The sequence below is a fragment of the Sinocyclocheilus anshuiensis genome, unplaced genomic scaffold (assembly GCF_001515605.1).
Source record: "Sinocyclocheilus anshuiensis isolate Anshui unplaced genomic scaffold, SAMN03320099.WGS_v1.1 scaffold513, whole genome shotgun sequence".
Taxonomy (NCBI): Eukaryota; Metazoa; Chordata; class Actinopteri; order Cypriniformes; family Cyprinidae; genus Sinocyclocheilus; species Sinocyclocheilus anshuiensis.
The window spans coordinates 223,180-234,324 of NW_015537972.1; the positions used below are offsets into that span (position 1 = coordinate 223,180).

Genomic DNA, 11,145 nt, shown 5'->3' on the forward strand with positions numbered 1-11,145 from the left:
ACCTGCGCTAGTAAAGTCTTCCAGCTCAAATAATCCTGTTATGCATAACATTTTAAATCAAACCAACGCCAAAAACCAAAGATACTAACTCTAAAATAATCAATATTCAACCAGCTAATTTTAATAATAAAATAATAGTATAAACACTGGAATTAGCATAAGCTGCAACCATTAAAACTTTTTACAATCCAATAATTCATTTTAAATTTTCTCTGAATAGTGCAATTTACCCAAATACTTGACAGTGTTAATGCACTTTTTAGAAACTGTCTATTAACTTTACCTACCTATACTGCTTAGCTAGCTAAGATTTCTTACAAATTTATTACAAAACAAAACCTACATTTATTTTTGCATAGAACATTTAACGTTCCACACAGAACATTCCAATAGCACAAAAACTTATATTCTTCATGTGTTTTTTTTCCCATGTTCTCTGGCTGTCAACAGCTAGCTAGTCACTTTGTGAAAAATGTGAACAAATGTAGGCTTCAGGGTTTAGACTGGTCCAGTCAAGAATGTGCTATAAGCAGGTTTAGCGAGTTACTTTGTGTTGTTTAGTTATTTGGCGTGTAATTTGGTTGGATAGCATGAGAGTTACTAATCTGATAACATCTTGCAAGTGCAATCAGTGTTTTTGATTTTCACTGGGAATAGCTAATGTGCTAATTATTAAAATGTTCCCTTTTAGTATAACATTTTTTCCTCAACACTTGTGAATCCATTCTTTTATGATGTTTGTGCACAAAGTTGATTTCAAATGATTTCTAATGGTCTCTTTGCAACAAACATGCGCTTGCCAGATATAGTTTATGATAACAAAGCTATCACTGAGGTATTGCATGTTAAAGTCAGCATGAAAGCAAAACTGACCCAGTATGTACTACAATATGCTCCCAGTCATAAATGGTGCTGTTGTAGGTGATTTAATTGAATGCTAACTGTAATGCAAGACACATTCAGGTTTTAATTGATGTCACATTTATTTTCCATGGAAAACATGGATAGCAGTCAGCAACCAAAACACTCATATACGCAGTACCATAAACAGGAGTGTTTATAGAGTAAGATAAAATTAAATGCAATCATAAAATGTACAAATCTAAAAGTAGATTACCCTGATAGTGTTATAGTGGCGGCAATAAAGTACATAAAAACAGAAGCCGCTTCCTGATGTATAGATGTACAGAGCACAACAGTGACCAACTGCTTAAGGCCTTGGTTCTGGAAGTCTCTTCCCTATTCATTTTCCCACTTAAAAAAATAAAATAAAAATACAAACATTGCAATAAAGAATAATGAAAAATAATTGAACCAAATATTCCATCTTAAAGAAAAAGGTGAGCAAAAATGGAGCAATTCCAAGAGGGCCCTTGCACCATGGTATGGTGCGTATGGAATGAACTTATTGCTGATTTGACGATATAAAATGGATCAGCTTAAAAAAAAATAAAAAATACAAATTTGCTGTTTCACTGGCCATTTGATAGTTAATATTGAAATCTTCACTGTACAAAAGAATCTTAATTTTGATTTGAGACAAAGGGGAAAGTTGATTGGGATTTTTACTTCCTGAACCCTACTGTTGCGCTCTGTCGTTTGTGGCGGATCTCTGACTGAATGACTCTGATTGGGCTTCTGAATAATGAGAAGCAAATTCAACATCTCATTGGCTGATCATCTCCATCACTGCTGGTTAAACAGGAGGCCACATAGCCAAAGAACTTTGTACTAGAGTTTTTACAACATGGCACGTCAGTGTTAATCAGGTCAAATATAAGCACTGCAATAGGGGTTAACAAGAGATCACAAGTGCAATGCACTGTATGGCATACAAAGGTGATGTGTTATGGATAACAGGTCCACCTTTCTGTGACTAACAGTAAACAAGAGTTCACTGAACACCATCCATTTCACGGTTGTGTTAACCAGGAACTAAAGACTTGCAGTTACACTCCAAATGATCATAAGGTGGACTACAGTTACAAGTAGGTTCAGTTACAGACTGAACACTTCAGCATGATGGGATAGAAGAACCACTTAGAGTGGGCATAAACGGCCACAGGACTGCCTTTGTGACGTCAGCAAGGGGGCTTAGTCACCAGTGTTAGCATGCTAGCATCATTAACATGTGGCTGCATAACGTTCATACATGCATTTCTCAGGTAGAAGACATGGGTAAATAAATAGAAACTGCACCACTGTATTTGGTTAAAAAAATAAAAGCAGTAAATGATTTTTAAATTCATAATCATAATTCATAAAGGTTTTGGCTGTGGAAGAGGTCAACAGTGTTCTTCACTATCCAGTTGAGCCATTTAGAGCGCTCATACTGTACAGTCAGCATTGTTTATCGGAGCACAACTGGGAATGTCATCCCAGGCTTTGTGATGAAGAGTCTCAGTAGCTATGTTTGCATTCAAACTTGCGAATTAGACTGGAATATTGCATAAAACATTTGCGAATAAAGTACCATTTCCATTTCATGTGTTCCAGAGAACAAAATAGTCAATTCCTGGTAAAACTGGCGTAAAGAAAAACACTTTTTTTCCCCCTACATAATATATGATTTCAATGGTATGCAATGAAATCGGTCACCCAGTCACATGTTGAGGCACTTGAGTTTTGTTGCGCAACCAGGCATTAATTCGCAAATGTGTTTCCATTGTAGCTTATATGCATGTTTTCTTATTGAATAAAAAGACATATTAACCTAAATTGATCTAGTGTGCAACTTTTATGTAATTTCCATTTCGTGTTTATGCAATATCCCAAATTTGCATGAAAATACATGGATGGAAACATAGCAGATAAGGTCCTCTACATCTACTCAATGGCCCCAGAGAAGAAAATCTTTACCCTGAGCCCTGTGACTTTTAGCAACAGCCCTGCATAGGTTATTGGGAAGCTAGTTGCACCTTTTGCAACCATTCACATCATCCTTACAGTAGCAACACTGTCCTTTGTTGATTCGTTATCAACTGACCATCATCCGCTTGAGGAGCATGACGCTAAACAAGAGTCTATCACATTGTTCATGCCTCAGAAGATGGGTTTGATCTTCGCTACTGTATGCAGATATATTTCTTCCACCACGACTTTGAGAGCATTTTCATTTTATCAGCAGTACTGTGGACCTTCCGCTCTCGTCTGGATCTTCGATCGGATTGTCGGAGCCCGACGGAGATGGCGGCGTCAAACACCTCCTTAAGGTTTTTCTGTGTGAGAGAGGAGCATTCTATGTAGGCTACCGCTCCTATTTTGTCCGCCAGGGCTCGGGCGTCTTCTTCCGGGACGGGTCGCTCTCGGCGCCGTGCCAGTTCGATGAGGACCTTGACGTCCTGCCGTAGGTCGCACTGGGTGCCCACCAGCAGCACAGGTGTGAGCGGACAACGCCGTCGGATCTCCGGCACCCATTTTTCACCGATGTTCTGGAAGGAAGCGGGGCTGACGACGCTGAAGCACAGGAGGAGGACGTCAGTCCGCGTGTAGCAGAAGTGACGCAACTTATCGAATTCATCCTGAGGTAGAGAGAGAAAGAGGAAAGTGTATCATTACTGATGTTTAGAGGGTTTCGTAACACAAGGACTCTCTCAAAAATCATTTGCGGGATTCCAAATTGTTATTTTAAATAATAAAATCCTTTAACTAGCTCTTGGGGTGTTTTATAATTCCCTGAAACAATTAAGTGAAATTATAGGTTGGCGCTCGCAAAGAACATTGCATGTGGAACATGCAGTGCACGCTTTAATCTTTTAAACTCGGCCAAAGTTTTCAACTCTGGCACACCCTGTCCCATTTATGCTGTACAAATGAATTGAAAGTATAAATCTGCTGAGCTTTTGGAGAGCAGGGCCTCTCAAAACTTTGAAAACACCAATTAAGCTTGACAGATAAGAAGCCAAACCTTTTCAATGTCTACGCTCCATCTACTTCTCATTATGAAATGCTAAGATTTAGATAACATTTGAAACATGAAAACAAAGAAGGTAAACCTATACTGCTAATAAAAATATGCTGTAATAATGCTGTAAATAAATAAATAGCTACTGAAATGGTATTATTTCATATATTTTGGTAAATTTACTTTTACCTATTTAACTATTAAGTAACCACGCATCACACATTAAACTTACTGAATGCACATGAATTTGTGTTTTAATCTATTTTTAATTTATGTTCTTTAGTGTAACCAATATGATTTTAATGCACGTAAGAATGATAAAATGTATGTATGTAAAAGATTTTACCACAAATATTTTCATATGAAATTTTTTAATGAATGTGTAATGAATGGTATATGGTAATTACAGCAATTCATTTACTGTATAGAATAAGTAAAGCTAGATATACTGTATCATTTCAGTTTTTACAGTAATATGCTCTAGCCACCAATTAGAGTAATCTATAAATAACTGTTAAACAGCCACTGCAGTAGTTTTTACAGTAACTAGCTAGAAATGATTACTATTATTATTATTAATTAAATGTAATAATAATAATAATTATTATTGTTGTTGTTTCTGCTTGGTGTTGGATTTTTATATTTTGGATTCATATATTAACCCCTTAACGGTCACCCCCCATTTTTTTAAATAAGCATGCAGGTGCACTATCCCAGCTTAAATTATTGTAATATATGAACACTTTGGAATACAGACATAAGGTTGGTCTCTTTTTAAAGAAGGAGTGGAATTTTTTAAAAGAATTAAAGTATCAAAAAGTTATGCTAGTTTAAATTTACTGTAAAGAAAATGCACCATATTAATTTTATTTTATTTAATAGATAATAAATATTTTACATAACAGGTTTTACTCTAAAATTGGTATAAAATTAAAGCCTTATGTCTAAATAAGTTATGTTCCAAATTTGAAGTTGATATGAAAATAATTGAGGTTCCTGTGAGATTTTATTTAGGGCGTTATACCACAAACAGCCACCGGGTGCCATAAAATTTTTTAATGCATTTTTCTGTCACAAATGTCTAGATTTCTCTGTCAATATTAATTCTATCTCAAAATAACATATATGGAATCCTGAGACTCAGACCTTTCCAATGATATGTTTTTTGTCAAGATTATAAAAAGTTTTGATTGTAAAAGAGCGTAATGCATTTTGTAATATGACACTTGAGACCGCCCACTAAGGGGGAGGAGACCGCCAAAAGATTTTAAAGTACCATTTCCATGGTAAGGCGATGTCCGATTTCAAAATGGTTTTCACAGGATGAATCTTGGGCTTCTAAGCTTTCAAATGATATATGATATTATGTTGATTACTAAAGGATTTGATAGAGAAAAAGGACAACAACAAAAAAGAGTGCCAAGCGTCCCACAGGTGGGACGGTGACAGTTAAGGGTTAAGAAAGATGAACTGTGGTATACACAGGTGACTATGTCAGTTTTATACAGTCATATTACCCAGCCCTCCAATTATCACTCAAATAAAAAAAGCACTTAAAAGTACATAGACGTCAACTTACTGACGCACAGACATCGCCTGATTGACTTTACTATCAAACAACGACTGCTTTCTTTTGTTGACATGGACACCTGCACAACATAATGGAAGTACATCCAAACTGAAAGTAATAGACTTTTGTCATACTAGCCTTTGTTTCTCCGTATTGGGCAAAGTGCATTTGTTCTTTCCCTTTGAAATCTATATGAAAGCCTGTCGTACTATAACTGGGAAACTGAATTCTTATCTTCCCGTGTTTGCCTGAGCTTGCCTCTGCATTGAGTAAAGGGATTAATAGGTTATGTACTAAGAGGGCAGAGTCATTTATTTGTTAACTCATGTAATGCATGACAAAGGAGTGTCAGTTTCTGAGGTTCAAAGCCTTGCACAAAACCCTTCAACAAAACAATATAATATTCCAATGTGGAAAGCGGAATGAATGTACAGCCAGGGGCCTTTTCAAATGATTTTCAGTCATATGTGAAGGTAGTTACACAACTGCAGATTGAAAATAATCAGTGCTGAAAAAGATTTGGCATCACAAACATCAGTTGGAAGGCAAAACGGCTGGTTACATGATACCCTGTCCAAGCCTGCATGGCTCAGAAACGGAGAGGGAGATCCAATAACTGAAGTGCCAGTAGCTTGAGGATTGTTCTTTTTGCTCTCTTTACGATTTCCTCACAGTATAGCGTCCTCGACCGAGCTCTTATAATTGCTAAGATTTTGTCGTGCAATCACTTTGTCATCCAATTTCCAAATCGTGGTTCCAGAGAGTGACAGAAATGCCAGCCCCAAACAAAAAGATCTAGTTATTTGATGTTCCTCTTTGGGGTGCATGATGCATCGGATAGTTGAGGTACGAGACTAGGATGCAGGTGGTGCAGTGGAATTCTTACCTGTCCTGCAGTGTCACAAAGCTGCAGTCTCACTGGTTGTCCATCCACCTGTACGACCGCTGGAGAAAAAAAAAAAAAAAGAGGGAAAGGATGAGTCATTTTACTACCAAAACACGCACCTGTTTCCATTTAGTCACCTGACACTGTGAACAAACACACCTGCACCACTTTAAGACTTTACCATTTTAAGGTTTTTAAAGAAAAGAGTATATATAACTATATATATATATATATATATGTAAACACACACACACACATATATACATGCATCTATATATCTAATATCGATATATTATATATATATCTCTTTATATTACGTTCATAACTAAATTTTATATAGATTTTTATCAATAATAAATGTTTAAAATATCAGTTTGTTATAAAATAAACATCATTCCCTAATAATAATAATAATAATAATAATAAATAACAACAACAGCATTATTCTTAATTTTAAATATATTTTTGTAATAAAATCTTAATATAAGACTTAATAATAATAATAATAAAAATTATGTTGCTTATTATTTTGATTTTCAGGATCAATGTGTATTTTTTCATATTGGAGTGCAAAATAATCTCAACAAGGTCTCTAATAATAATAATATAACTATTATATAAATAAACATTATTAGTATTATTATTATTTTCAAATAACAGTCTGTAATGTAATAATCTTAATATAACATGCCCTTTAATAATAATAATAATAATAATAATAATAATATAAAAATTATTCTCAATATCCTTATTCTATAATAATAATACCAATAATTCCTATTCTTTATTATTATTATTATTATTATTATATTTTATACACCCTCATGTACATATTATAGATCAACAGCCCAGATATCATTTGGGTTTCTGCAGCTCATAAACAGCTCAGCATCTCACACTTTGCATGTTTTGAAGGACTGTACATGCTGTTAAATCCTATGAGAATGTTTTTTTTCCAACATGCAAAGTGATCTCATGAAACACAGTAACACTGAGGCCCTGCTGATGGTTTGTCACATCAAAGTGTTGTGCTCGTCAAGCGCCTATTGTGGAATTGTCTCCAAATCCCCGTCATATGATCTGCCTTTAATTCAGCCCTAGCTCTTCCCCCTCAAAGTGCCACCTGTTGAATTGCGTAACTGCTCTCAAATCAGTTCCAGGAGAGTGAGAGTGACATCATCACAGGCTCCAGCAAACAATATCTGCTCACACATTCAAACAAGCGGACCCAACTTTAGGGGCCAGCTTTTCAGGTCAGGCATTATTGTGCAAGGGCTTTCTAATTACAAAGACATGCTTGTGGGATCTGACCACTGAATGGCTCTTGTTTGAGGTCCATTCACAAATTATGAAACCCTTCTTTGATGGAAAATTATGTTATAGTACTACAAAAGTACTGCTTTGGGATCTGTTAAAATGTAAGGAACTATAACTGACTAATATCAGGAAACATACAAAAGATTGTGCAATTGGCACCAAAAATCAACTTTCAAGAAACCTCTCTCCTGTTTCACAACTGCTTTCACAACGTTTTGGCAACACAATCAGATATTTATGAAAACTAATAAAATCAGTAATCAAATTTTGCACTTGCACTTGGTTGTCAAATGTTTCTTGCTTCCATATTATATATGTTATGAGCTCAACATTATACATGTTACAGCTTATCGATTTTGGTTACTGTTCAACATACACCGCAAAAAGTGTGTGTATGTATGTATGTATGTATATATATATATATATATATATATGTATATATATGTATATATATATATATGTATGTATATGTACACTTGTGTTATCTTTTACTAATATTTAAATTTGTTTGATGATCTGAAACATTAAAGTGTGACAAACATGCAAAAAAATAAGATATCAGGAAGGGGGCCAACACTTTTTCACACCACTGTATGTATGTATATATATATATATATATATGTATGTATTTATGTATTTATGTATGTATATATACATACATAACACATACATAATAGTTACATAATAACAACAATAATATAACAACTTCATAAATCCATTGAAAAGAACTTAAAAATAAGCAAAAAGCGAAAACGTCTCCAGTTTTAGGTAAAGAACTAATGGTCACTGACAGAATTGCTGGAAGAGTGAAGCTATTTCTATGAAAAGCTCGTGCATTTGTTTGCAACTGATGCGCTACAACGCACAATTACGTGTCCAAAGACTCACCTGAGAAATCGTCAAACGCTGTCGGTACGTATTTTGTTGGATAACCGTTGGTCGTGTAGCTGACAATCAGGCTGGTTTTTCCCACAGCTCCGTCCCCGAGAAACACGCACTTCAACAGGCGCCCCTGGCAGTGCGCAGGCCGGGGGGATCTGGGTTTGTGTGGCGGCACCGGAGGCGCCATCAGGTTACTGTAATCCATGACGCGCTGCTCGACAGGTGGACCGCACACTCCTAAAGGAGTGACCCAGGAAAAAAACATCAATAAGAGCCCTCTCAAAACGACTGTGCACTATGAGCACTGCGTAAATGCGCTTGATCCGGTGCAGTGCAATTTCATACGTTCCAAATACTCAATAGCTCGACAGAAAACTACAGCCTTGCAGACTCTACAACAGCTGGGTGAGGAGTGAGAGAGGCAGCTTTTATAGTCAGCCTTCATTTGACTAGCTCCTCCCTTTTGCATATTCATGACGCTTGTCCCACTAGAAACAACGGCAAGTGTGTGCGTTAATAGATCTAAAAGGCTATTGTTTCTGTATCTTCAGAGAGCTTCTCCAACTTTAACACTGTTCAATATGACATATCCTTCATTTTGCTATAATGTCCTACATTTTAAGCCTATGTCTTATTTATTGCAAGCATAAACATTCATAACGGAAAGGCAGCTTTGTAGCTTTTTAAGTGTGGTGGAAGGTAATGTATATTTTTGTTTAATGCATCTTTTTATTTTCACAAAACTTATTTTGAGATAAAACATCGTCAGGTCCTCTTGAGGTCAGAGAACACCTGTTCTACTTTAAGGGGTTTGCAAACATAGATTCATCAAATAATATTTTAAACATTAATCTAAGAGGAAAGTGTGCAACTTAGGGGCTCGCACATTTATGTTTATGATTGTTAAATGTGACCAAAAAACATAAAAACGTTGACTAAAAATCACTAAAACGTTGCATTTATAAAATATAACAATGCCTTTAGGAAAACTGTATAATTCATATTTACAGCACAGTATAATGATAATTTGTATTAAACTTTAGTATCAGAATTGAATAATGTGCCGTTATTTACATCTGATTGATGCCTTTCACCTTCTCCTTTTGGCGACTAGGAATTAAATTGAGCTTTTCTGCCACCTAGTGGTCAATATTTACAACTGAGCTATTTAATATTTATTTTGAGAAATTAATCTATAATATGTATACATATTATGAAACAAAGGGATGCCGAGTAACTGACATACAGTATGATTTAAGTACTTTTCACTCTTAGTATGAGTCTATAGTTTTATGTTAGTATATATGTAAGATGATGGCTAATGTAGAATGTTTCAGGGAAACTGATTATTTGTCCAGTTAAGGCTTCATATCTACTGTAATTGGTCTCATCACTTTAAAGCATATAATCAGGTGATAAACTCTGAAAATGATTTTATGGTCAGATCTGAAAGGCAAGGGTCATAGGAAAGTTGCACTTAAAGACAGCACATTTCTGGCCAAAGTACAGCAGTCAGCTGTGACCTCATCTGAACAAACTCCATAAGCATAAGTGATTACAATATTCTAATCTCATTCTGACTGGTTCAGGTTAAGTGATGAAGGGAAACAGTGTCTGTATATAGGCTATGCGTTGAATTTGAATTAAACTGACTGTATGGGACCAGATCTACATTCATTAAAAGGACATAGTTTGTCATTAAATTGTATGAGAAAGAAAGTTAATGTCTGTGTAAATAAATGCTAAACTAATTATATGTTTCTGAAATTATATATTTGTCTCTTAATGTCTGATGAGGACATTATAATTATGAAAGCATGTTTTCCTGCAGCAAAGACAATATTGGTATCAGTTCAATGAAATGTCTATGGTGTTTTTTTTTTAAATAAATACATAAAAAAAGTTTGAAAAATTCTCTATATTACAAAACCAAGCAAAAAATTGAAAAGTGAAACTACAACATACAGTATGTGTTAAAGTGTTATTATCAGCATCCACTCAGGCCTGTGACTAAACCTTTTAAGGCTTAAAGGCTTCCTGATGTTATTAGGAAGAGTGCAGAGGGAGGAAGGGAATTATAGTCTTGCTGACCCTCCATTGCTTAATGGCCATGGAAACCTTTTTAAAAAGTGCCGTTTGTGATAATGTCAAATGAAAGGTTTTACTAGTACATTTTAAATCTTATGTTTTAATAATCTTTTGTTGTGCTTTACAGAAGTACATGTATTTTGACATATTGACTAACATATTAAAGCACATGTAAACGTTTGATTATAACTTTAACAGTAGTGTTATTTGATATTACATGTAAGGTTAATATATTTTACAAATGTGTAATTACAACCCTATTTTTAAAGAATGACATACAAGTTTGAATAGAAATCACATTCAAGTATATTTGAGTTTACCATAGCTAAATATTTGTCAGTACATTTGGCAATCAACTTTACAGCATACTTGAAGTATCTTTTTTTTTGTAATAAGTACTCTTTTTAAAAGTATGCTAGAGTGTACTACTTTTCACAAGGGTTCTGGTCCGTAAAATATGGCTTATATGGAAGCATATCACCTACTTAACCATCTGTA

The 11,145-nt window shown here is 35.0% G+C and overlaps 1 protein-coding gene across 1 annotated transcript; it reads right to left on the reverse strand.

Annotated features, from left to right (window-relative positions):
• Positions 1-964: 964 nt before the first annotated feature.
• LOC107670325 (rho-related GTP-binding protein RhoU-like) lies at positions 965-8,952 on the reverse strand. Its single transcript, XM_016462899.1, has 3 exons — positions 8,566-8,952; positions 6,361-6,419; positions 965-3,521 (listed from the first exon to the last, which is right to left on the reverse strand). The coding sequence occupies exons 1-3, from the start codon at positions 8,822-8,824 to the stop codon at positions 3,066-3,068; spliced, it is 774 nt and encodes a 257-aa protein (XP_016318385.1). The 5' UTR covers positions 8,825-8,952; the 3' UTR covers positions 965-3,065.
• Between the last annotated feature and the right edge of the window lie 2,193 nt (positions 8,953-11,145).

Coding starts and splice junctions, on each gene's coding strand:
- LOC107670325 (XM_016462899.1), bottom strand. CDS start 8,824: ATGTTTTTTTCCTGGGTCACTCCTTTAGGAGTGTGCGGTCCACCTGTC. Junction 6,420..8,565: donor AGCGTTTGACGATTTCTCAG/GTGAGTCTTTGG, acceptor TTTTTTCTCCAG/CGGTCGTACAGGTGGATGGA. Junction 3,522..6,360: donor TTTGTGACACTGCAGGACAG/GTAAGAATTCCA, acceptor TCTCTACCTCAG/GATGAATTCGATAAGTTGCG.